The sequence below is a fragment of the Gracilinanus agilis genome, chromosome 2 (genome assembly GCF_016433145.1).
Source record: "Gracilinanus agilis isolate LMUSP501 chromosome 2, AgileGrace, whole genome shotgun sequence".
Taxonomy (NCBI): Eukaryota; Metazoa; Chordata; class Mammalia; order Didelphimorphia; family Didelphidae; genus Gracilinanus; species Gracilinanus agilis.
In genome coordinates this window covers 285,040,979-285,062,045 of record NC_058131.1, presented here as the reverse complement: position 1 = coordinate 285,062,045, position 21,067 = coordinate 285,040,979, and the positions used below count along the sequence as shown (strand labels likewise).

At 46.6% G+C, this 21,067-nt stretch overlaps 1 protein-coding gene across 2 annotated transcripts; it reads right to left on the bottom strand.

Moving 5' to 3' along the window:
* Nucleotides 1–5,006: 5,006 nt before the first annotated feature.
* Nucleotides 5,007–18,118, bottom strand: AK1 (adenylate kinase 1). 2 transcript variants are annotated; one of them, XM_044661356.1, is made up of 7 exons: nucleotides 17,987–18,118; nucleotides 14,633–14,671; nucleotides 11,973–12,008; nucleotides 10,948–11,111; nucleotides 8,881–8,997; nucleotides 6,277–6,468; nucleotides 5,007–5,322 (listed from the first exon to the last, which is right to left on the bottom strand). In XM_044661356.1, exons 2-7 carry the CDS (start codon nucleotides 14,637–14,639, stop codon nucleotides 5,254–5,256), a joined length of 585 nt encoding a protein of 194 aa, XP_044517291.1. In that variant the 5' UTR covers nucleotides 14,640–14,671; nucleotides 17,987–18,118; the 3' UTR covers nucleotides 5,007–5,253. The 2 variants fall into 2 exon arrangements, with proteins under 2 accessions (XP_044517291.1, XP_044517290.1); XM_044661355.1 differs by lacking the exons at nucleotides 14,633–14,671; nucleotides 17,987–18,118 and adding an exon at nucleotides 12,143–12,221.
* Nucleotides 18,119–21,067: the final 2,949 nt, after the last annotated feature.

The window sequence follows — 21,067 nt, the reverse complement described above, 5'->3', positions numbered from 1 at the left end:
AGGGTGAAGCCTTTACCACAAAATCCCACTGTCCTTTGCTTCTGGTCCTGCCACTCTCTGCCTCTCTTGTACAAATTCTAGTACCCTGGTGGGCTATGTATAGGAAAGCTTTCAAGCAAAAGGTCTCTTGTCTGCCTCTTCCATTAGGTAACTTTCCATGGTCACTCCCAAGACAGACAAGCCCAACACTAAAGGGCCTCCCAAGTGACCCCAAAATCCTCCTTTACCCGGTGATACCTCAAATGTCCACTTCTTAGGACTTCGGCTACTCCTTCTCAGTGTGACCTTGGGTAAGTCCTTTTCCCTCTCTAGCCCTCAGTTTCCCGACCCCTAAAGTGAAGGGGGTGGACTCTAAGATGTGTTTCGTATCTGGCCTTGTATAATGTGGGTCCCTGTTCCAGGGATAAACTTGGGTGAACTCATAGCGGTCTGAGGGAATTAAGTCCCATCATCTCCAGTGACCCACGAAGGGGCAAGCCAGGGCCTCTGTCTGGGGCCGGCGCCTTCGGCCTGGCTCTGCCGTCCCCTGCACCCTGTCGGACTAAACACCCCAGCACTGTTTGTGTTCTCCATTGTCCTCCCGGGGCCTTATCTGATCTGAAGGGGCCAAGTCCTGGGGGGCTGGTCTGTCCTGGCTCCGGACTGGCCGCCCTTCTCAGCCTCCCTTTCTGCCCAGAAGGAAGGGGCAGAGGTGCCAGGCAAGCAGAACCTTGGGAGCACCAGAGTCTGGAGTTAGGCATTGAGATGTTTGGCTCTTCCACCACCCTGGTCTGGCCATCTGGCCTCCCTGGAGAGTCTCTTCTGGAAAACTCCAGGACTTTTCCCCCTCCTACCCCCCCAAGATCCCATGCAGCACTGATCTTTCCCCTCAATCTTGGTGGCCCAAGAGCACAGGTGCAGGGGCTTCTGGGCTCGGGGTGTGTGTGTGTGTGTGTGTGTGTGTGTGTGTGTGTGTGTGTGTGTGTGTGTGTGTGTGTGTACATCTATTAGAGAATCAGATTGAGACCCAGACACCCTGGTGCTTAAGAAAAGACACAAAGAAGTTAATGCTTAGAAAAGGCATTGGACTGGGGAACCAAGAGAGCCGGCTGCTGCCATCGATTCATTGCATGCCTGGGCAAGTTCCTTCTTCTACCTGGACTTCCGTTTCCTTATTTGTAAAATGAGTGGGGTTACAAGATGCTCTCTAAAACTCTTTCCAGCTATAGCCTCCAGTGGAGCCCAAGTTTTCCATCCTCTCTCCCTAATAAGGACTCCAGCTCGCTCTTCTTCAGCATCCCCCTCCTTCTCTCTGGCCCTTTCTAACACCCCCAATCCCCATCATGGAACAGCCAGTCTTTCCTGTTTACTCCCTGGCCCCTTGCTACAAGGGGAGGAGGGAGGCGACACGGACCCTTCACTGATCCAGGCTTCCTTCCTCTCCCACTCCCGCCTCATCTGGAAGACAATCCCTTCCTCTGGGGCCTCTTGCGCCCTCAGGGTTGAGGCACACGTGCCAGTGTCTCCGGTCAAGGGGGTGATGAGGGCACCTGGGGCCAGCATCCACATGTTGGCCTGGCTTGGGCCAATTACATTTCCTTTCTGATGCACCGTCCCCAGGGGCAGACGCTAGGACACAGAGTCGGCCTAGATGGCCCTTGGTGGCCATATGAGTTTTGTGTTTGAGTAGGAAGAACTTTGGGAGCCTAGAAGTCTGAATTCTATCACTGATGCTGCCACTGGCTCTGTGTGTGACCTTGGCCAAGTGGCTTCAATTCCCTTGTCTAAAAATGAAGACGAATGAGACTAGACGATCTTCTCCAGCTTGGATCCTCTGGACCTCTAGGGTAGGGAGTAGATCTTCTCCGCAAACAAATTCTTCAGACATTTGTCAAGCTTTAACCATGCATGTATATGTGTACGTATGCATATTTATATATATATATATATATAGCGCCAATGTTTAAGAGCACAGGGCTTAGAGTCAGGAAGACCTGAGTTCAAATTCAGATTTGGATACTAGCTGTGTGATTTTGGGGCAAGTCACCTATGCCATTTGCCTTAGTTTTTTCAACTATAAAATGGGAATCTTTAATAATACCTATTTGCCAAGGTAACATGTTGTAAGGATCAAATGAAATAATAATTATAAAAGACTTAGCACAGTACCTGACAAATAGTAATCATTATATTAATATTTGCTATGATTATTGCCCAAGGATACACGGCTAATGTGGAGCTGAGTTGATATTTGAACTCAGATCAGTATTATCGACACTATGGCATGCTGGTTCTAGAAAAACAAGGAAGTTGGGACAAGGGAAGAGACAGATTTGGAGGGGATGATGATAACATCAATTCAGGCTATGTTGGAGTTGGAGTTGGAGACAAGTAGTTCTTTGGAAAGTCACCCATCTTCTCTTCTGCCTCCCCAAATAAGAATATAGAACCAGGAACTCTGATGATGGTGGAGACCTTCAAAATCATCAAGGTAAAGATGCCTATGGAGCACGTTGCTAGACATGGAGCTCACTGAAGAACTTTTATTAATAGGTAGACCTAAAAGTCCATCTGGAAAGAGGTGATTGTTAAAACCACAAGGGTGGAAATCTCTAAGGAAGAAAAAAATAGAGAACCAGATGGAAGAAAGGCTGCCACACTGAAGTGTAGCTGGATGAAGAGGCCTAGGAAAGAGTGAAGGACAGCCAGAAAAAATCTTCAGAGGCAAGAGAAGCAGAAGAGAGCAGTGCCACAGAAGCTGAGACAGGATCGTGAGGAGAGTGGAATGACAAGGTAGATTTAAATGCTGCCGACGTTAAGGAGGATGAGGAATGAGAAAAGGCTGTTGGATGAGGCCATTAAGTCATTGCTGAGACAGTTAAGTAAATTCTGTGGATGGAGAGCCAGGCCTGAACTCAGGAGGTCCTGGGTTCAAATATGGCCTCAGACACTTCTTCCTAGCAGGGTGACCCTGAACAAGTCACTTAATCCCCATTACCCAGCCCTTACCATTCTTCTGCCTTGAAACCGATACTTAGCATTGATTCTAAGATGGAAAGGAAGGATTTAAAAAAAAAAAAAAAAAAAGAGTCATTGTTGACTGACTCGGATGACTCCAGAATAGCTCCAAAGTTTTCTATGAACCAAAGCAAAGTGAGGTGGGTAGAATCAGGAAAACAATGTGTCCCAAACAATGACTAGGACGTGATTAAAGAGATTAACATCAGTAAAACAACTGAAAATGAATGTTGTTGTCCAGACATTTCAGTCCTGACCAACTCTTTGTGACCCCATCTAAGGTTTCCTTGGCACAGATACTGAGTGGGTTTGCCATTTTCTCTCCAGCTCATTTTCTAGGTGAGGAAACTGAGGCAAACAGGATTAAGTTACTTGCCCAGAGTCACTCAGCTAATAAGTGTCTGAGGCCAGATGTGAACTCAGGTCATCCTGACTCCTGGAATTATTCCTGTAACTTCAGTCTCAAAGCCCATTTGAATGGGATTCTCTCCTTGATAGTAGAAATCCATGTCCAAGCCCACCTGCTGTAGATGAGGAAACTGAAGCAAACAGGAATAAATGACTTGCCCAGGATCATACAACTAGAGTATCTGAGGCAGATTTGAACCCAGGACCTCCTGTCTACAGGTCTGGTGCTCTATCCTCTTTGCCACCTAGTTCGCTCCCCTATATGTAGCAAAGTCATAAATGAGCAAACTTGTTTCCAAAGAGGAGATATGAGAAATCACTAGGGTATCTCTATCCCCGTTTGAATGTACGGAACACAAGATTTTTTTGATTGTATTATTAGTTTCCTTTAAAAAAATTCTTTGTTATAAGGGATGGCTCTCTAGGGAGGCGAGGGAGAGAGGAGGGATAGATTGGGAGATGTAGGTGATAAAATATCAAAAGATATCAATAAAACACAGTTTTAAAGAGAGGTCATTGGAGAAAGTCTCAGGATTTAAAGCTGGGAGAGAGAGCTTAGTCCAGTGCCCTGATTTTATAAAAGTGGAAATTGAGGAAGTGATTTGTCTATGGTCATGCAGCATTAGAGCCAGGACTTAGATTCGGGCCTTCAGATTCTCCATTCAATGCTCTTTCTGCTACATCGCCACACATTCTGTATCAGCCAGTGGCTGGGCTAGAAACCATAGTGTGAGGGTCTGAGAATGAACAGACGATGAGGAAGTGGAAATATTGAGGGGAGACAAACAACACAACAGCTCGAGGGAGTGGCAAGTCCCAGGGAAGTTTTTTGTTAATATAACAGAAACCTGAACAATCAAGGCACTTCACATGAGTAGGGAGAAGCTAGGAGGCGCAATGGATAGAGAGCCTCTCTTAGCTTCATGACCCTGGACAAGTCACTTAACCCCTATTACCTAGTCCTTACCTCTCTCTTCTGCCCTGGAACCCAAGGGTTTAAAAAAAAAAAAGGCTAAACAGATTCTTATCCATTTGACTTTAAAAACACAGTATTGATTCTAAGGTGGAAGGTAAGGGTTTAAAAAACAAACAAACCCTATTTCAAAAAGGCCAGATGGAGGCTAGGCCATGAGTTGAGGGTCTCTTGTTCCAGTCTCCTTGCTAAGGTCCTTTGATTTGTCGCCAAGTTCTATGAACACTGGTCACAGGAACTTCAAAAGCCACCCAATCGTTCCTCCTCATTTCACAAGTGGGGAAACCTGGGGCATATGATTTATCCAGGGCCATATGACTAGATGATAGCAGAGACAAGACCCATTCCTGACTTCCTAACTCATTCCATTCCACCAAGGTGTGGTGAAAGAAGGGAAGTGCTGGGTACTCATGGAGGGAGAGAGACGCTGGCCGGTGGGAGGAGGCGGTGGTGGGTCTTCCCTGCTGGGCTAGGGGACGAAGCAGCTCAATGTCTCTCCCTCCACTGACCACTCTGCAGTCCTGGTGGTAAGGCGGAGGCTTGGGGCAGCGGAGGAGGAGGAGGAGGCCGACCAAGCCCTTGCCCCTGGTTAAAGGAAAAGAAGAAAGACCAGGCTGGAGCCGGGGAATGGTAGTACACATTGTCAGTGAACTTTACTTTGAATCAAAGAACCAAAACCAAATGTCCTTGGAGATTCCTTTAGTGAAGTTGTCCATGAAAACAGGATAAAGCCACTTCCTTTGTCTGAGCCCTGAGCTCAGAGCCAGCTGGAGGAGGAGTTAGGAAGGGCCAGCAAAGGGCCTGGGCAGGGAAGCTGATCCTATGAAGATGGGGGAGATGGATTTCTTTGAAATAGGGGAGACAACCAAACCCCATCAAATCAAGGCATCTAGATGGGTACAGACTTCTTCAAAGACACTTTCCACTGAGCCTTCAGCATTGATCTGTGGGGAGACAGAAGGGTCATTAGGCTGACCTTGGAAACCCAGGGTGGGTGAATCCTCTCCGACAGGCCTGTCCCCCCACCCCACCCCTAGCTCCTCTTTGGGGCATGACACAAACAAGAGCGATTTGGGTTTGCCATCGCCTCCGATGTGAGGAAAGTTTTTGGAAGGAAGATGGTGAACCTTTCTCCGGAGACAGTGGAGTCAGGGCCGGAGGCAGGGGAAGCGACTAAAGGATTTTTTAACCTGAGATATTACAGGCTTGGGTGGTGTAGCTCACTCTAACAAAACCTAGAGAGGCTATGGGGAGTTGTGGAAAGGAGCTTTCAGGGCTGGTCTAGAGGCCCAGACTTCAATCACTAGTGACGATGTGAGCCTGGCTAAATTACTCAGCACCTTTGAGTCTCCATTTCCTCAATTATAATGATCAGATGATCTCTAAGGTGCCCTTCCAGCTCTCATCCTGTAGATGTACTTATTTTTTTTATTTTAAAAACCCTCACCACCTTCCATCTTAGATTCAATATTGGATATTGGTTCCAAGACAGACAAGCAATAAGGGCTAGGCAATGGGGGTTAAGTGACTTGCCCAGGGTCACACAGCTAGGAAATGTCTGAGGCCACATTTGAACCCAGGATGTCCCATCTCTAGCCCTGGCTCTCAATCCTCTGAGCCACCCAGCTGCCACCCCCGCCCCCCATAGGCCTACTTAAAGGAACTAATATCCCATACCCACAAGGGCCAAGGAACCAGCTCTTCTCCACCCTCCTCCTCTTCCTAAGGCCTGCTTTGCCTTCTTCCCTCCTCTATGCTCTTGATCTGGGCCAAACATCTCCAAAGCCACCCTTGAAGCTTCCAAGACCCACTGAGACAGAAATAAGCCAGGGCTCTGACATCTTCCTAGCCCACCCCACCAATACCACCTCACCCTGCCCCCTCCCCAAGTCCCTTACCCTTCGGACAATACCCCGATTCTCATAAAATTTGATGACTGGTTCTGTGGCACTGTAGTATGTTTTCAGACGACTCTTAATGGTCTCTTCATTATCATCTACTCGTCCACTGGTCTCCCCTCGTTTCAGCAACCTTTGCACCATGGTTTCTGAACCAGCATCAATATAAAGCAGAAGTGTGGGGCTGCCAATCTAGGGAGACAAGAAGAAGAAAGTGGATAAGGAATAAGAACAGAGCAGTGCTGGGTTCTAATCCTCATTGTACCAATTTGTTGGGTGACATCAAAGAAATCTCTCAGAGCTCTCTGACTTTCACATCTTCAGGCCCAGAGCATTTATTTTGTGACATGTGGCATCTGTGGTTATATTATGATCACATGAGCTCTAGTGAGAAGGGTATATCGAGATCATCCAGTCCAAACCCCCTTCGTTTTATAAATTAAATTTGGGGTTCAGAGAACCAGAGGCCTCTGTCTAAGGTCAAACAGCAACTCAAGGCGAGAACCCTCAATGAGGTAACCTACAGAGGAGCCATGAGGCTGTCTGTATGGCATGTGCAGCTCCATCGGAGAGATGAGCTCACCGAGGATCCCTTCCAGCTTTCTCCGAGGAGGAAATCCAAGTGCCTATAGTACCCTCTTGTGTCTAGGGGAGGGAAAACCACTCACAGCAGAGATGGAAAATGTCCAGCTTTCCTTCAATTAATCCAGCAAGCAAAAGCACTGTGCTAGGCACAGTGGGGACACATAGACAAAAATGAGCAAATCCCTGCCCTCGAGAAGCTTATTACAATCTGCCGGGGGATTTGGTTATGGTACCTAATGTGTGATTTCAGTGTTGTAGGGAATTTCAGATAGGCTAATTAGCAACTGCTCTATGATTTGGCTTTCAGAGATTTTAATGCCTGAGGATCTCTAAGAGGTTAAGGGCCCAGGAAGGGAAAGCAGTAACACACACACACACACACACACACACACACACACACACACACACACACACACACACACACACACACGCGCGTGCCCACACATGTATCCCTTCCACATCATGGACTGTTAGGGGCACGGTGCCCTCAAGATCTGCAAAATCTGAGTAAAATCCTCCCTTTGTATCAGAGAAGGAGTCTGAATTATTTCTTTTTCTTTTATGGGATTTTATTGCACCTTCTTGTAAAATTTGGGTTCAGTATTTGGTTATAGGCTAAATGTAGGCCAATGGTAAAATATCTCTGCATTTCTAGCCTATGTGGGTTGTCTGCTGGCTTTCACATTCTTTTAAAAAAACTTTAACTTTTTACTTATTTTAACTTTAAAAAATAACTTGTGTATGCTTATGGAATTAAAAGATAAAATGTTGATACTATATAATACTATCCATATGAATTTCTGACTTTCTAAACTTTTTCTGTATCATCTGCTGGCCTTCATGTGGTGTCTGTGGCTTCTGTAAAACTCCCCCCAAATGAATTTCTTATGTTGATCTGGAATATATCAAAACCACAATGGGGAAAGTAGCAAACTATATATGTATACATGTATATGTGTATACATATATATTGCCTCCCCCCCACACCTTAAAACCATTTTCTTTCTTAGAAATTGATAATTAGTATCAATTCTAAAGCAGAAAAGGAGTTAGGCAATTAGGGTTAAGTGACTTGCCCAGGATCACACTGCTAGGAAGAGTCTGAGCTCATATTTGAACTCAGGTCCTCCCTCCTATCCAGATCCAACATTCTACCCACTGTACTATCTAGCCACCCCTAAAACTAGTATATATTATTAAAGGAGCCAGTTTTTCTTGTCTTTGAACTCAGCTCTCAATTCCCTACACCAAACTGCCCTATTAGGGCACATGTAAATCAACACTTGAATATTCTTCATATTTCATTAAACACAGACGACATCACAGTTAGAGGTGGAAGGAACTTTAAACATGCAATGTTTTGACTCCTCCATCCAGGCTGAAGCTTAGCCAGAGGCAAAGTAAGTATTATTGCTAGCATTTATATAAGGGCTTTGAGGTTTACAAAGCACTACTATCTCATTTTACCCTCCTGATAACCCTGGGGAACAGATGCTATTATTATCCCCACTTTACAAAGGAGGAAACTGAGGCAAGCTGGTGTCAAGTAATTTTTTTGCTCAAGGTCTCCCAGCTAGTGTTAGTGCGAGGCCACATTTGAAATCTGGGTCTTGTGGACGATAAGCCAAGTGCTCCAAGTTCACCATGCCACCTAACTGCCTGTATTTGGGAAAGGGAGAGGGATTCTTCTCTGAAGTTCCCCAGGTCTATCTCATCATGCACATTGGCCCACTAACAGGTGGTCACTTCCAGGGCATCACCTAGTGTTAATATGAGCCAAGATGTGATAGGAAATACAATTACTAACCCGAAACATCCTTCTGGCTGGTGTAGCCAGGCTTTTCCCTGCAGATTAGCCCTGCTAAGGGAGAGCAGAGAATCTGGGGAGTCTTACCAACTGTGGAGTGAGGGCATCATTAGCCCCTTGGTCACCTTCCCTAGCCATGCCTTTCTCTTCCACACCAAGCCCTATATGTCAAGCATCAGGAGGAGGCCAGACAGCACTCAAACCCACCTTACCTTCTTTTCAAATGCTTCTCCCTGTGCCACTTCCCGAGGATAGCCATCTATCAAGAAGCCCTTGGAGGTCTCAGCCTTTGCTAGTATGGCTTCTTTGAGCATATCCAAAACGGTGTCCTGGAGGAAAGCAGGGAGGAAGTGGAAGAAGGATAACAAGGAGAAAATGCACACAAGCCTTTTTCTTCTTGATGTTCAGTTATGTCAGACTCTTCATGACCCCATTTAGGGTTTTCTTGGCAGAGATACTGGAGTTGTTTGCCATTTCCTTCTCCAGCTCATTTTACAAATGAGGAAACTTAGGCCAACAAAGTTAAGTGACTTGTCCAGGGTCACATATCTAGTAAGTGTCTGAGGCCAGATTTAAATTCATCAAGACAAGTCTTCCTGACTCCAGGCCCAACACTATTCACAGCATCACCTAGTTGCCTCTGAGCCTTCTTGGACTCTCTTAAAGGTACCCTTGGTCTTTTCTCACACCTGCTGGCTCCATACCCTATTCTCTCTTTTCTACTTCTCTAAATCCTATGTACTCTCCTGAAGTCCACCTTGGGTCCCCCCACCACTCAGAAAGTTGCTCTGAACCATACCTCACTCTGCAACCTCTGAAATGCAAAGGTCCTTACTGCCTTCACTACATGGTTTAAACGTGAATTATATTCCGTCTTATGCTGTTGTTTGGATTGTTGCCTCCTTCCCAACTAGATCTTTTTTCCTTTATTTTATTTTATTTTTAAAATTTTTATTTTGAATATTTTCCCCTAGTTACATATTTCATGTTTTCCCTCTCCCCCTAACCCCACTAACCCCCCCTCTTAGCTGATGCACAATTCCACTGGGTTTTACATGTATCTTTCCAACTAGATCTTAAACAACTCCTCCTTCTCCCAGAGTAGGACTAGAAACAAAAGTAGGCTTACTAAAGAGTAGCTGATAGATTAATTTTCAGAAGCAAATAGTAGAGCAAGAATTTTGAGGATCATTTGATTTTTCTGCCTTTCTTTCCTTTGCAATCCCAGTTTTTGTTCTCCCAGTTTCACTTCTATCCCTGTATTTCCTTTCCTACTTAAGGATATTGAGACAGTAATAATGATTAATCTTATTACTAAAACTATTATTTGTTGTTTTAATCCTTAATTAATTATTCATCTCTAACGTGAGAAGCATTGTGGCAGAGTAGATGGGCCAAGATTAAAAGGAGCAAGTTCTTCAACTTAAAAAAAAAAGAAAAAAAACACAAATATTTTCCTGGTGATGATCATTTACTATGAATCCTTAGATTATCACAATCACTAAAGAATCAATGCTCACTTTAATCCTAATATCAGTGAAGAAATGCATGATGGGTATGAATAGGTTGAAACATACTTTCGAGGATGATTTTTGCACAAGAAGATTGTAACAAGGGATTTTGCTGAGGAAAGGGAGGAACAGAAAAGAAAAGTGGGCAAGTCATGTAGACGGATGACAGATGGACACAGCCCGAGTACTGCATTGGTACCCACAAAATGGGAAACGACCTAGAAAAAATCCTCCAGCATGTTTGGGTGAAGATGGACAAGAATCTGAGGTGAGAAGGTGTGGCTAGGTTGTGATCTGAAATGATGAGAGGAATGGCCCCAGGGATAATAAACCACAAATTCAGTGAAGTATATTTCATATTACATGCCATTTGACTCTCACAGCAACCATGCATGCCAAGGATAGAGAGTTTATTTTTCCCATTTATAGAGAAGGCAACTGAGGCTTACAAAAATGAACTGATTATTCCACACGCTGCAGAACAGAGGAAGGAGAGAAAAAAACAGAACTTTCCTTCTTCCTCTGGCAGCATCTTACCCACCCTGGGGAAAGCAGTAATGTGCAATCCGTGATTACTCTTCCCACTCCCACCCAACCCCTAACTCCTACAAAGTGCCTAGAACACAGACACATGCTAAACACTAAGAAAGTTTGCCCACTTTCCAGCTTGTAGATGAACCCTGTCCCCAGGCTGCTATTGATATCTAGTCTGTGGACCTTCAATGCCAACCCCCCTCCCTCCCCTCGACCCCCACAACTGTTGCTTACCAAAGGTACCAGCTCTCCCTTCTCCATGATTTCTGACAGGGTCTTGCCCCTCTCAGAGCCAGAGCGGACCTCTTCCCGCAGGAGATCTCCACTGGATAGATGTGTAAATCCATATTTCTCAACAATCTTCTCACATTGGGTCCCCTTCCCTGAGCCTGGTCCCCCTAGAAGAACCATAGACACGCCCCTCCCAAATGTTAATGTGGAAGAGATTTTAGAGACTATATAGTCCAACCCCTTCCTTTTACAACTGTAGAAACTGGAGCTCAGAGGAAAAAGAAATGGCTTGCCCTGGGTCACAAAGAAAGTGGCAGAGCCCAGCCTAGAATAATAACACTCCAACTCTGTGCCTTTTTTGCTGGCTGTCCTCACTGGTTTCTGCCTCCTCGTTTCCCTGGCTTCAAGATTCAGCCCAAATTCTAGCTTCTGCAAGAGGTCTTTTCTGGTCTCCACCCCAAAATATTAGATACTGCTCGGTATCTTCCCTTTGAGACTTTTCCATTTACACTGTCCATATCTTATATGTACAAAGTTGTTTGCATGTTGTCTCTCACCCATTAGAATGTAAGATCCTTAAGGGCAAGGACCTTGTTTTCCCCTTTCTGCATTTCTCCAGGGCTTGGCATAGTGCCTAGCATATAGTTGACCTGATGACTGACTTCACATTTATATGGCATTAGAAAGATCTCAAAATGCAACAACTCTGTGAGATGGACAATGCAATACTATAATCTCCCTTTTTACAGAGGAGTAAACCAAGGCTCTTTGAGGTCAAAAAATTTGCTGGAGGTCAATGGTGTAGTACTGCTGCCAAACCAGGATTTAAACTCAGTTCTCTGGACTCCCAGTACAGTGTGCCATCATGAGATCACACTAGTCATCTCCCCACTTCATTCACCCCAAGCTCCCAGAGATCTTGTGGACACAAAGCCTCAGTGGGATTGGGAGGGAAGACCAGAGTAAGCCCAACCCTAGCCTGGGGACAGACGACTCCAGCTTCCCGACCCAAAAGTTCTCCAACTCACCCACCACAAAGATGATCTTGGTACCCTTTAGTTTTTCTGTGGATGAAAAAAGGAAAATAAGTTAAAGAAGAGCGAAGGGCTTGATAGAGCAGGAGCAATAGCAAGGTTTGTAGCTAGGCCAACGACAGAGAAAAAGAGAACCAGGTTATGTTTATCCTCATCATTCTTGCCTGCATCAGCTTTCGAGAGGCCTCCATCAGTCTTGAGAGCATCATGGGAGAGGCAAGCCCCCATGTCCTGATCTTAGTTTCCGTTCTTACCACTTCCTTTCATTCCATGGCCCTTTTCTCTTGTCCATCCTTTCTCCTCCTAACCCCTGCCTCCTACCAGGGTCCTAATGCCGGGGCTTGGGCCCCCACCCCCTACTGGGGTTCTAATGCCAGGGCTTGGGCCTGCCCCCTCCCTGTCTGAGCCCCTTCAGTACTACCCAGCTTGTGGGAAGGGTGAGGAGGAAGGAGATGTTGGCAGGCCACAATACATGTTCCCATAGAAACAGTTGCTGGGGAAAGGAGGGGTGTGGTGCGGACCTCGGCCCTAGGCCCAGTCTGACTCTGTGGTCTCTGTGTTGAAGTGAGCAGGGACACAAGAATTAAAGCAACAGTCTTCAGGCAAGAGAGGATCTAGTGCTAACTGAAGGCCCTTTTCAGGCCTAGTGAGAAGGACTTCTACCCAGCAGGTCAACTGTTAGTGAATCACGTTAGCAGGACCACATGCAATGGGATAGTATCCAATAGCCTGCGGGGGGAGGGGGGAAGGAATAAGCTGAGCACCTAAAGTCCCTTCCCATTTTTAAGATTCTGGCATTCCAATTCTGGGGGGTAGGGGGCCAGGGCACGGGGTCAGGAGAATTGCATTTGTCTTTCAGTGTCCCATCCTTCGCTGGGTACTTAGGATGAATCACTGCACTGCCTTTCTGAAAGGACTCCACATCCTGCCCAGGGATGCCAGAAGGGTCATGAGGACCACAGAAGGGGTCACTGAATTCAGTCAAGGAGAGAAGAACTGATTTTCCTTGTAGACAAACTAATCTCTAGGACTCTGGAGAGTCTATGAGATTCTGTGATGCTCTCCCCATTCTCTGGATACTCATTGTCTACAGATACATCGTGAGAACTCATGAGCTCTCATCTCTTATATTTATTTGTATCAGCACTACCATGAGGGTCAAGGTGCTTTCATATCTATTATCCCAAACAGATCTTCACAATACTCCCTAAGATTCCTATTCTACATTCGGGGAAACTGAGGTAGTAAAGTACAGTGGAAGGAATACTAGCCAAAAGATCCAACTTCAGATCCCAGGGCTGCTACTTACTGTCTGTGTGACCTTAGGCATATTTAATCTTTTTAGGCCTCAGTTTCTTCATCTGTAAAATAAGGGGATTGGACCAAGAGGTCTCCAGAGTGTCTTCCAGCTCTTAGCACCTACTGTAATTCTATGATCCTCAAGGTCCAGAGAGATTTCAGTGATTTGCTCAAAGTGAGATCTTTGCTGTCTTTGCTAATGGACAAGTACCTGTGTGTGGAGGGGGAGAAAGGTGAATTTTTCCCTGTGAGTCCAGGTGCGAATAGAGGATACTTTTCTAAATAAAGACAGTGTTCAAGATGGACTAGACACAACAGCAATGAAAAAGCTGTGGCTCCTTTAAGAGGCTCCTAGGCCCAGAGCCTAGAATGAGGGGGGAAGGCCGGTCCAACTCCTCCTTAGCAGAGCACGTGGCCCTGCTGGGGAATGTGGGTAGGGATGCACTCCAGTGAGATGGGAGGAGGCACCATTCAGCCTCTCGGTCTAAATATCTGAGTGACTTTCTGTCTCTTTTGAACTCTTTCACTAGGTCTCTTTCTTGGTGTCTCTCTTGTCTCTGTGTCTCTTCTCCCAGCTGTTGCCAGAGAAGGAGCAGAGTCTATAAATACCCTCTAGAGGAGGTGGGCTCTGGGGGAGTTGAGTTCCCAGGAGACACTGAGAAGTCTCCTAATCATTGCTTCTAAAATTAACTTTGCCCCTCTGGGACACATAGCAAAGAAGCCACCCTATCTCCCTCTCCCCTCTCCCTTCCCCCTTCCCAGCAGCTGGTGGTAGCTCCATGAGCTAAAGAGCTCAGAGGGAAAGGAAAACCCAGAGAAGAGAGGTTTGATGAGCTTCTCTGGTCTCCATGATATCCCATCCCTCCCCGCAAGGTGTCTTCTGACACCATCCCACAGAGAATGTCCTCCCCCGATGCTTCTGTCACCACCCAGGGAATCATAGTGGCAGAGCTAAAAGTACTCTTGAAGAGATCACGTACGTCAGTCCCTTCATTATATAGTTAGGAAAACTAAGGCCCAGAGAGGGAAAGTGATTTTCCTGAGGTCACACAGCTAATTAATTCAGAGTCAAAAACAAAATCTACATTTCCCAAGTCCGGTTCACTATGTCTTTCCACTGTATCAGACTGCCTCCTCTTTTCCTATATCTAGGGACTGTCTGCTTCATTCCAAGGAAGTATTCAATAGAGTGGTTGAGAAGCCATAGGGGAAAAAGTTTAGTACCACAGAACATTAGCTCTGCAAAAGACCTGAGAAGCAATCAGGCCCAATCTCTTATTTTACAGACAGAAAAATGGAGGCCTAGAAAGATCATAGCAAGCAGAGGTGTCAGAAACTTAAGGAATGGCTCTTACTTTCCATTCTGCTGAAGTCTACTGGCCGAACTCTTCAGACTGTAAGACAAAAGAAAAAGGTGGGGAAAAAAACCATTGGAAAGATAGGTCCTTCTCTCTTCCCGGACTCAGCCCATTTCACCCTCCAGTCAAAACCAGACTGAAAATCAGGTTTCCCTAGTGGAATACATTATCCCTCTTCTGGAGTCCTCCCTAACCCCAACCTAAAATAATTCATGGCCCTTGAATGATAGATTCTGACCTTCTAGGTTCCGATTCCTCGGGGCTCCCCAGCTGGCCTTCCCCTCCTTCTCCAACAGGCTGTTACAAAGACCGGGGCAATGACATGCTTAACTACCACTCTCAAGCCTCTCAGAGACAGTGCCAACTTCCCCTTGAGCAATGGGCAGAAGGCAAGGAAAGACAGACCCCCTCAAGGGACAGGCAAATTGGGCCTGGTACCGAGTGCCCATCTGCTCTACCTCAAGGACACCCTCTGAGGAACCGAGGAGCGTCAGAGGTGTGCCCGAGAGACCTCCACCACCTCCACCAATTTCTCTCAAAGCAAACAGTCCTTCCATTCCCCTGGCTCCATGTGTGTTGCCATATGGGTGGCCCAATGGTTAACTCCCTAAGGTTGGGGCATGACAATCAGGTAGGAGTTCGGCATTGATGCACAGGTTCTACTCAGAGGAATATAGATGACAGTAGGGAAAATGAAGACTAAACTATCTTTCTCTGAGGTGGACATGAGACTCAGGGCAATAGCAGCCTGAGCCCCAACTTCCTGGAATAGTACAGACCTATAACTGAGATGAGATGGATAGAACTTTGCCCCTGGACACCAGCATCTAAAAAAGAAAGGCTAGCTTCCTCTCCTAGGCAACTGTGGTCCCCTGCCACCTAGTATTATTGCTTCAGGCCATTCTCACACCCCAAGATCCCTTTTCTTATAGTACTTCTCCTTTACGCCCTACCAAAGCATCTCCTCTTAAAGCACCGATGTACCCTCTACGTCATCATTCCCACTACTCCATTTCCATAAAATATTGACTTTATCTGGGAAAACTTTTTCCCAGATAAAAATATTCCTTATTATAGCCATGGCATTTTACTAATGTGCCTAGTGTGCTGAAGGATGGGCAACTAGTGTTTTCCGTCCATGCATGAGACCTCTCCTTATCTTTCTCATTGCCAGGAGGAAATTGGGTGGCTAGGAGGAAGATTCCTTCCTCTACCCTTATACCGGAACATTATTTCAACTCTGCAGGCCTCAGTTTCCTCAATTGTAAAATAAGGGTGATGGACTTCTCAGACCAAGTTATAGCTCAAAATCTAAGCATGGTGGCTAAAAGTCCTAAGGAGTTCCCAGCAACATTTTAGCCTCTTTGGGGAATGTCATACCTACTTTCTCCTACCCTAAGACAGCTAATCCTCTGGCAGCCTAAGTTTCTTCAGCTCAAAATAGCTCAGAGTATAGGGCACCTGTGTGGTGGGATGGGCATGTGAGTTAAATGTTCTCGAGGGGCTTGGGTTACATTCCCAGAGCCAAGCCCTAATATGGGCAGCAGCCTGCTCTAAGAATGGACTAAAGACCAGGGGCCTCCCAGAGCCCCTCTGTATACTTGGCTAGTGAGGGCTCCCCTTGGGAAGGCCTCATGAAGGGGCAAATAAAAGGGAACATAGATTTCAAGCTGGAAAGAACCTTTTAAGGTCATCTAGCCCAATCCACTCAGTTTGCAGATAAAGAAATTGAAATCTAGAGAGGTTAGTCTAAGGTTATAGAAGAGGAAGTGCCAGGATTTAAATTCTGAACCTGTAATTCTAACTTCACCACTCTTTGCCCCATACCAAAGAGGGGGTCCAATCTTGCTATGAGCTAAATTACTAGGAAAGGTCCACCTCCTCCCAAACCAGGGCTTCCAAAATGGAGCCCTCCAGCAAAGCCAAGCCCTGAGAGCTAGGGAAAGAGTGAGGTGTCCATTCTTAGTCTCCCCAATTACCTGAATAATGGAAAGTTATAAACAGAGGGAACTTTAAAGATCATCTTGCTGAATGCTGAATTTTACAAATGAGGAAATTTGGAAAAAGCATTTGTGACTTGTCTGAAGCCTGATTTCCCATTGACAATGCCCATTTTCTCTTTTCCCTCCCTAGGGTTGGTTCACTAGGAGGAAAGCACAGCAAGAGGCCTAGTTCCAGAGACAAGACTCCTACTCCCCACCCCATCTCCAGGGAATTCTTATGACTGACCTAGCTCCTACAGGAGGCCAGGAACTCCTTGTCCCACTCCTCCAGGTCTCTCTAGGGGGGCACAGATATGTGTTTTGAACTCGCAGAGCTACATGGCAATGAGGATATTCACTGAAACTCCACTCTGTAAGATCTAGAGTCAGTCCAAGCCCCTGAGAGCCCTTCCCCTGGTGGGAACCTAGGAAACTCATTGATCCTTACACAGACTGGTTCCAGGGAGAACCGACCTAATAAGTCTCCCAACCTTGGACCTGTTGGTCCCCAGGTTTCTACTTCCCCGCTTTGGGCACACATGTCCCTCAACCTAACTTCCCCTCCCAAATATATGAGGACATGCATCCACAATGGATTGCATCAGAGCAAGTCAACCTGATCCAAACATATCCCAAAGCATCCACCATGATGTATAGGTCTTCATACAGCGGGGCCAAGCCACACTTCATCTTGGGAAGCCCTACCACACACCCAGAAGTTCATATGCCTGTATGGATCCCAGGCCTGCATCTGCCCCGAGATCCAATCCTGCTTGGGGAGAGATGTCTGACACACACTGCCACGGGCCTCTGACACACCAAGGACATGCTTGGTGCAGTGGGGAGCCGTAGACACACACACTATGCCAGGCAGCTGGTGATACAAAGAAGCTACTGTATGGAAAAGGCCAGGGAGGGAGGGTTGGCAGAGACCGGAATGTAAACACAAGGTGAGCCACATAAAGACTCAAATATGCACGGGATACACAAACATGGGGGGAAGGGGAGGGGGCGAGACCCGAGCATACAAACACAGACACACAACAGCGGCGATGTGCAGACACCCAGAAACTGGAATGCCCAAACGCAGAGATAAGACCACCCAGACACAAACAAGCAGACGCGAGGAGCTCCACGGCGAGGCAGACGGGCACAAACGCGAGCCCGGAGCTATGCGCACACGGGGACGCACAAAGACACAAAAAACGCAGACGCGCAGAGCTGCACAACCATGCAGAAAGGCACCCACCAACCCGGAGCTAAGGCACGCACGCAAACACGCCGAGGTCCACAGGCGAGGCAGTGGCTCGAGCCCCGGAGCCCTCCACCCACCGGAGGGAAGGAGGGGGCTGAACTGCGAGGCACTGACCTGGGCGCTGGCTGCTGGCTGCTGGCTGCTGGCTGCTGGCTGCTGGCCGCGGCGGAGGGCAGGCCGGTCCCAATGCCCACAGCCCGCTTGCCCTGCCCGTCCTCCGCCAAGCCGCTCCGATCGAGATATATAGGGCTGACAGCGCGCGGCATGCTGGGAGGGGGAATCTCTGACAGCCGGCGTCGCGGAGGACACCTCGGGATGGAGGGAGGGAGAGAAGGAGGGAGGGAAGGAGGGAGGACCGGGGGAGACGGGAAGAGAGGGGAGGAGGGGGGAGAGAACCGCGGGTAAGCCAAGAGGCAGATAGATACCTGGACAAATAAAGAAGGCAAGCACCATCCAGGGATGGAATGGGAAGGAGAGATGAACTCAGGTTCTTGGAGACACACCAACAGCGAGAGACTGTTGCTGAGAACTCTCTCTCTCTCTCTGTCTCTGTTTCTATCTCCGTGTTTCTCTGTCTCTCTGTCTCTGTGTCTGTCGGTCTGTCTCTGTCTTTCTGTCTTTTTATTTCTGTCTCTCTCTGTCTCTCTCTCTGCAAGAAATAGTTCTTATTCTTGGAAGTTATCATGCAGCTTTCTCACTTTGAAGGCAGCATTGTACCTACTTCCCTATTTAACAGATGGGAAAAACGAAGGCTCACAGCTTCCAGGTGCTTTGGCCAAGGTCAAATAGAGTCTGGGACAATGCAGGACCAAGAACTAAGGAGCTCTAACATCCAGTGTGGGTCTTTTGGGATAGATTCCTGATACTTCTCTGAGGAAAAAGAATAGATCTGCCAGAAACAGACACCTATTCTGGGACTCTCTAAATGCTATAGGCATTCATTCAACAGTCATTCAGCACCATGTATACATTGAAATAAGTACAAAATATATACAAAATTAAAACCCTGTACTCTTCCTTTTGACCTCCTCTCTCAGAGTTAAGGCTAATGCTGCTCTAAAATTAATGAGTAGGGGGCAGCTGGGTAGTTCAGTGGATTGAGAGCCAGGTCTAGAGACAGGAGGTCCTAGATTCAAATCTGGCCTCAGACACTTCCCGGCTGTGTGATCCTGGGCAAGTCACTTGACCCCCATTGCCTACCCTTACCACTCTTCTGCCTTGGAACCATACACAGTATTGACTCCAAGATGGAAGGTAAGGGTTTTAAAAAATAAAATTAATGTGTAACGATGTCCTGTTTTTCCCCTTGGCCCTGGGAAATTCTAGCTTCTCTCCAAGTTTCACAAAATCTCAGTGCTTAGAATCATTTCCCTGCCAAAACTCTTACTGAGAGCAAAGGAGGTGTTGCTGAAGGTCTTTTCTTTCCATTTCAGCCCAGCTTGTAGAAGAGTCTGTGGTTATCTTGGGCCCAAACAGAGTAGTTGTCCACCTGAGAAGAGTGAAACCATCAAGGATGGCCAGAAGTTTTTAGGTCCATAAACTGGAGAGACCAGCTTCAAAAAGACAGGCTAATCTAGCCCCAAAGATCCTAGAATCCATGGTTAGTTGAGTGAGGCCTCCAAAACTGAAAATGAGAGAGAAAAGAGTTCACCTGCCATTCTTGCTGACAGAACATGGGTGACACAGAATAGCTTGCTGCAGTATGTTTTCTCTCTCTTAGTCTGTACCCCGCAAAAGAAGAAAAGAAATGTCAAAGGAAGGAGAGATAAGTAACTGAGGAAGAAGGAAAAGTAGAAAGAAAAAAGATGGGAAAGAACAAAAAGTGGGAGAAAAAATATATAGAGAAAAAAAAGAAGATAGAAAAAAAGATGAAAAGAGCAGGGGACCTAGGGGACCCAGTGGACAGAGAGCCAGGCTTAGAAATGGGAGATCCTGGGTTCAGATCAGGCTTCAAACACTTTCTAGCTGTGTGACCCTGGGCAAACCACTTAACTTCCATTGCCTAGCCCTTACCGTTCTTCTGCCTTGGAACCAATATATACAACATTGATTCTAAGAGGAAAGGAAAGGGTTTTAATTTTTTTTAATGAAAAGGAAAGGAGGAAGAACAGAACTAGTGGAGCAGAGGTGAAAAAGAAGGAAGAAAGAGGCAGAAAGGAGAAAAAGAGAAAAGGTGAAAGGCAAAGAAGGAACAGGTAAAGAGAATGAGGAGAGGGGGGAAAATGGCAGGGAAGGGGAAGGGAGTAAGTAGCTAATTGAAAGGATGTGTCTACTTCCATGAGGATGACTGGCACTGCACATTGGTGATACTGTGCCCACCTGTAAACAGAGAGATTCAAACTGGTATAACCTCCCTCACCCCAGGGCCCTGGGACAAGCCTTAGTCTTGGCCAGCTCCTGCCACCCTGGATCTCAGGGATGTTGCCCCCCAGCCACTGGAGAACCAGCCAACATCCTTCCAGCTATTTCCACTCCCTGGGCCTGTAAAGGTCTTCTTGGGGCAACAGGGAAACAGGCAGGGGCAACAATCATAAAATCCTGTTGGAGTTTTATAAGAGTTCTGAAAATTATGAGAGTTCAGAAAGATTTCAAGATAGAGCTCTTCTTTATACCCTTGGAAGGCAACAGAATCGGGTTTCCTCCTTTCTGGGCTTCTCTTGGCTTCTTCATTAACTCTGGCCTCTTTCTTTGTTCTTATCTTCAAGAGTTAGTCTCGAAAACACTTCCATCCCTCCTTTATTCCTGAGACTGGTGCTCCCAACCACTCCAACACCCTCTCCCTTCCAGAAAAGCCCTTATCTTCAGTTCACCTCACCCCAACCTTCTCTTTGGCATGCAAACCCCTGTAGAGTGAGACACAGATGAACCTAGGGGCTAATCATCAGTCTTTGGGTTTATTTAAGACTAAAACTAGATTCAATTCTAGCAGAGGAAACATCAGACATCTGTCTCTTTTCTTTAGCTTCACATTGGGAAATCTCTGAATGTTTTAGAAAGCTAACTTCATTTCACAAATGAAAAAACTGAGGCCCAGGGAGAAGTGACTGGTCCAGTGGCAAAGTGAGACCTGGAACACAGGTATCCTAATTCCCAGGCCCAGGACTCTTTCACTATCCCACTTTGGAAGAGGCCGGCTTGGAAGTCAGAGTTCAACTTCCACTCTCCATTTCTTAGTGCCTCAGTTTCCTCCCTGTG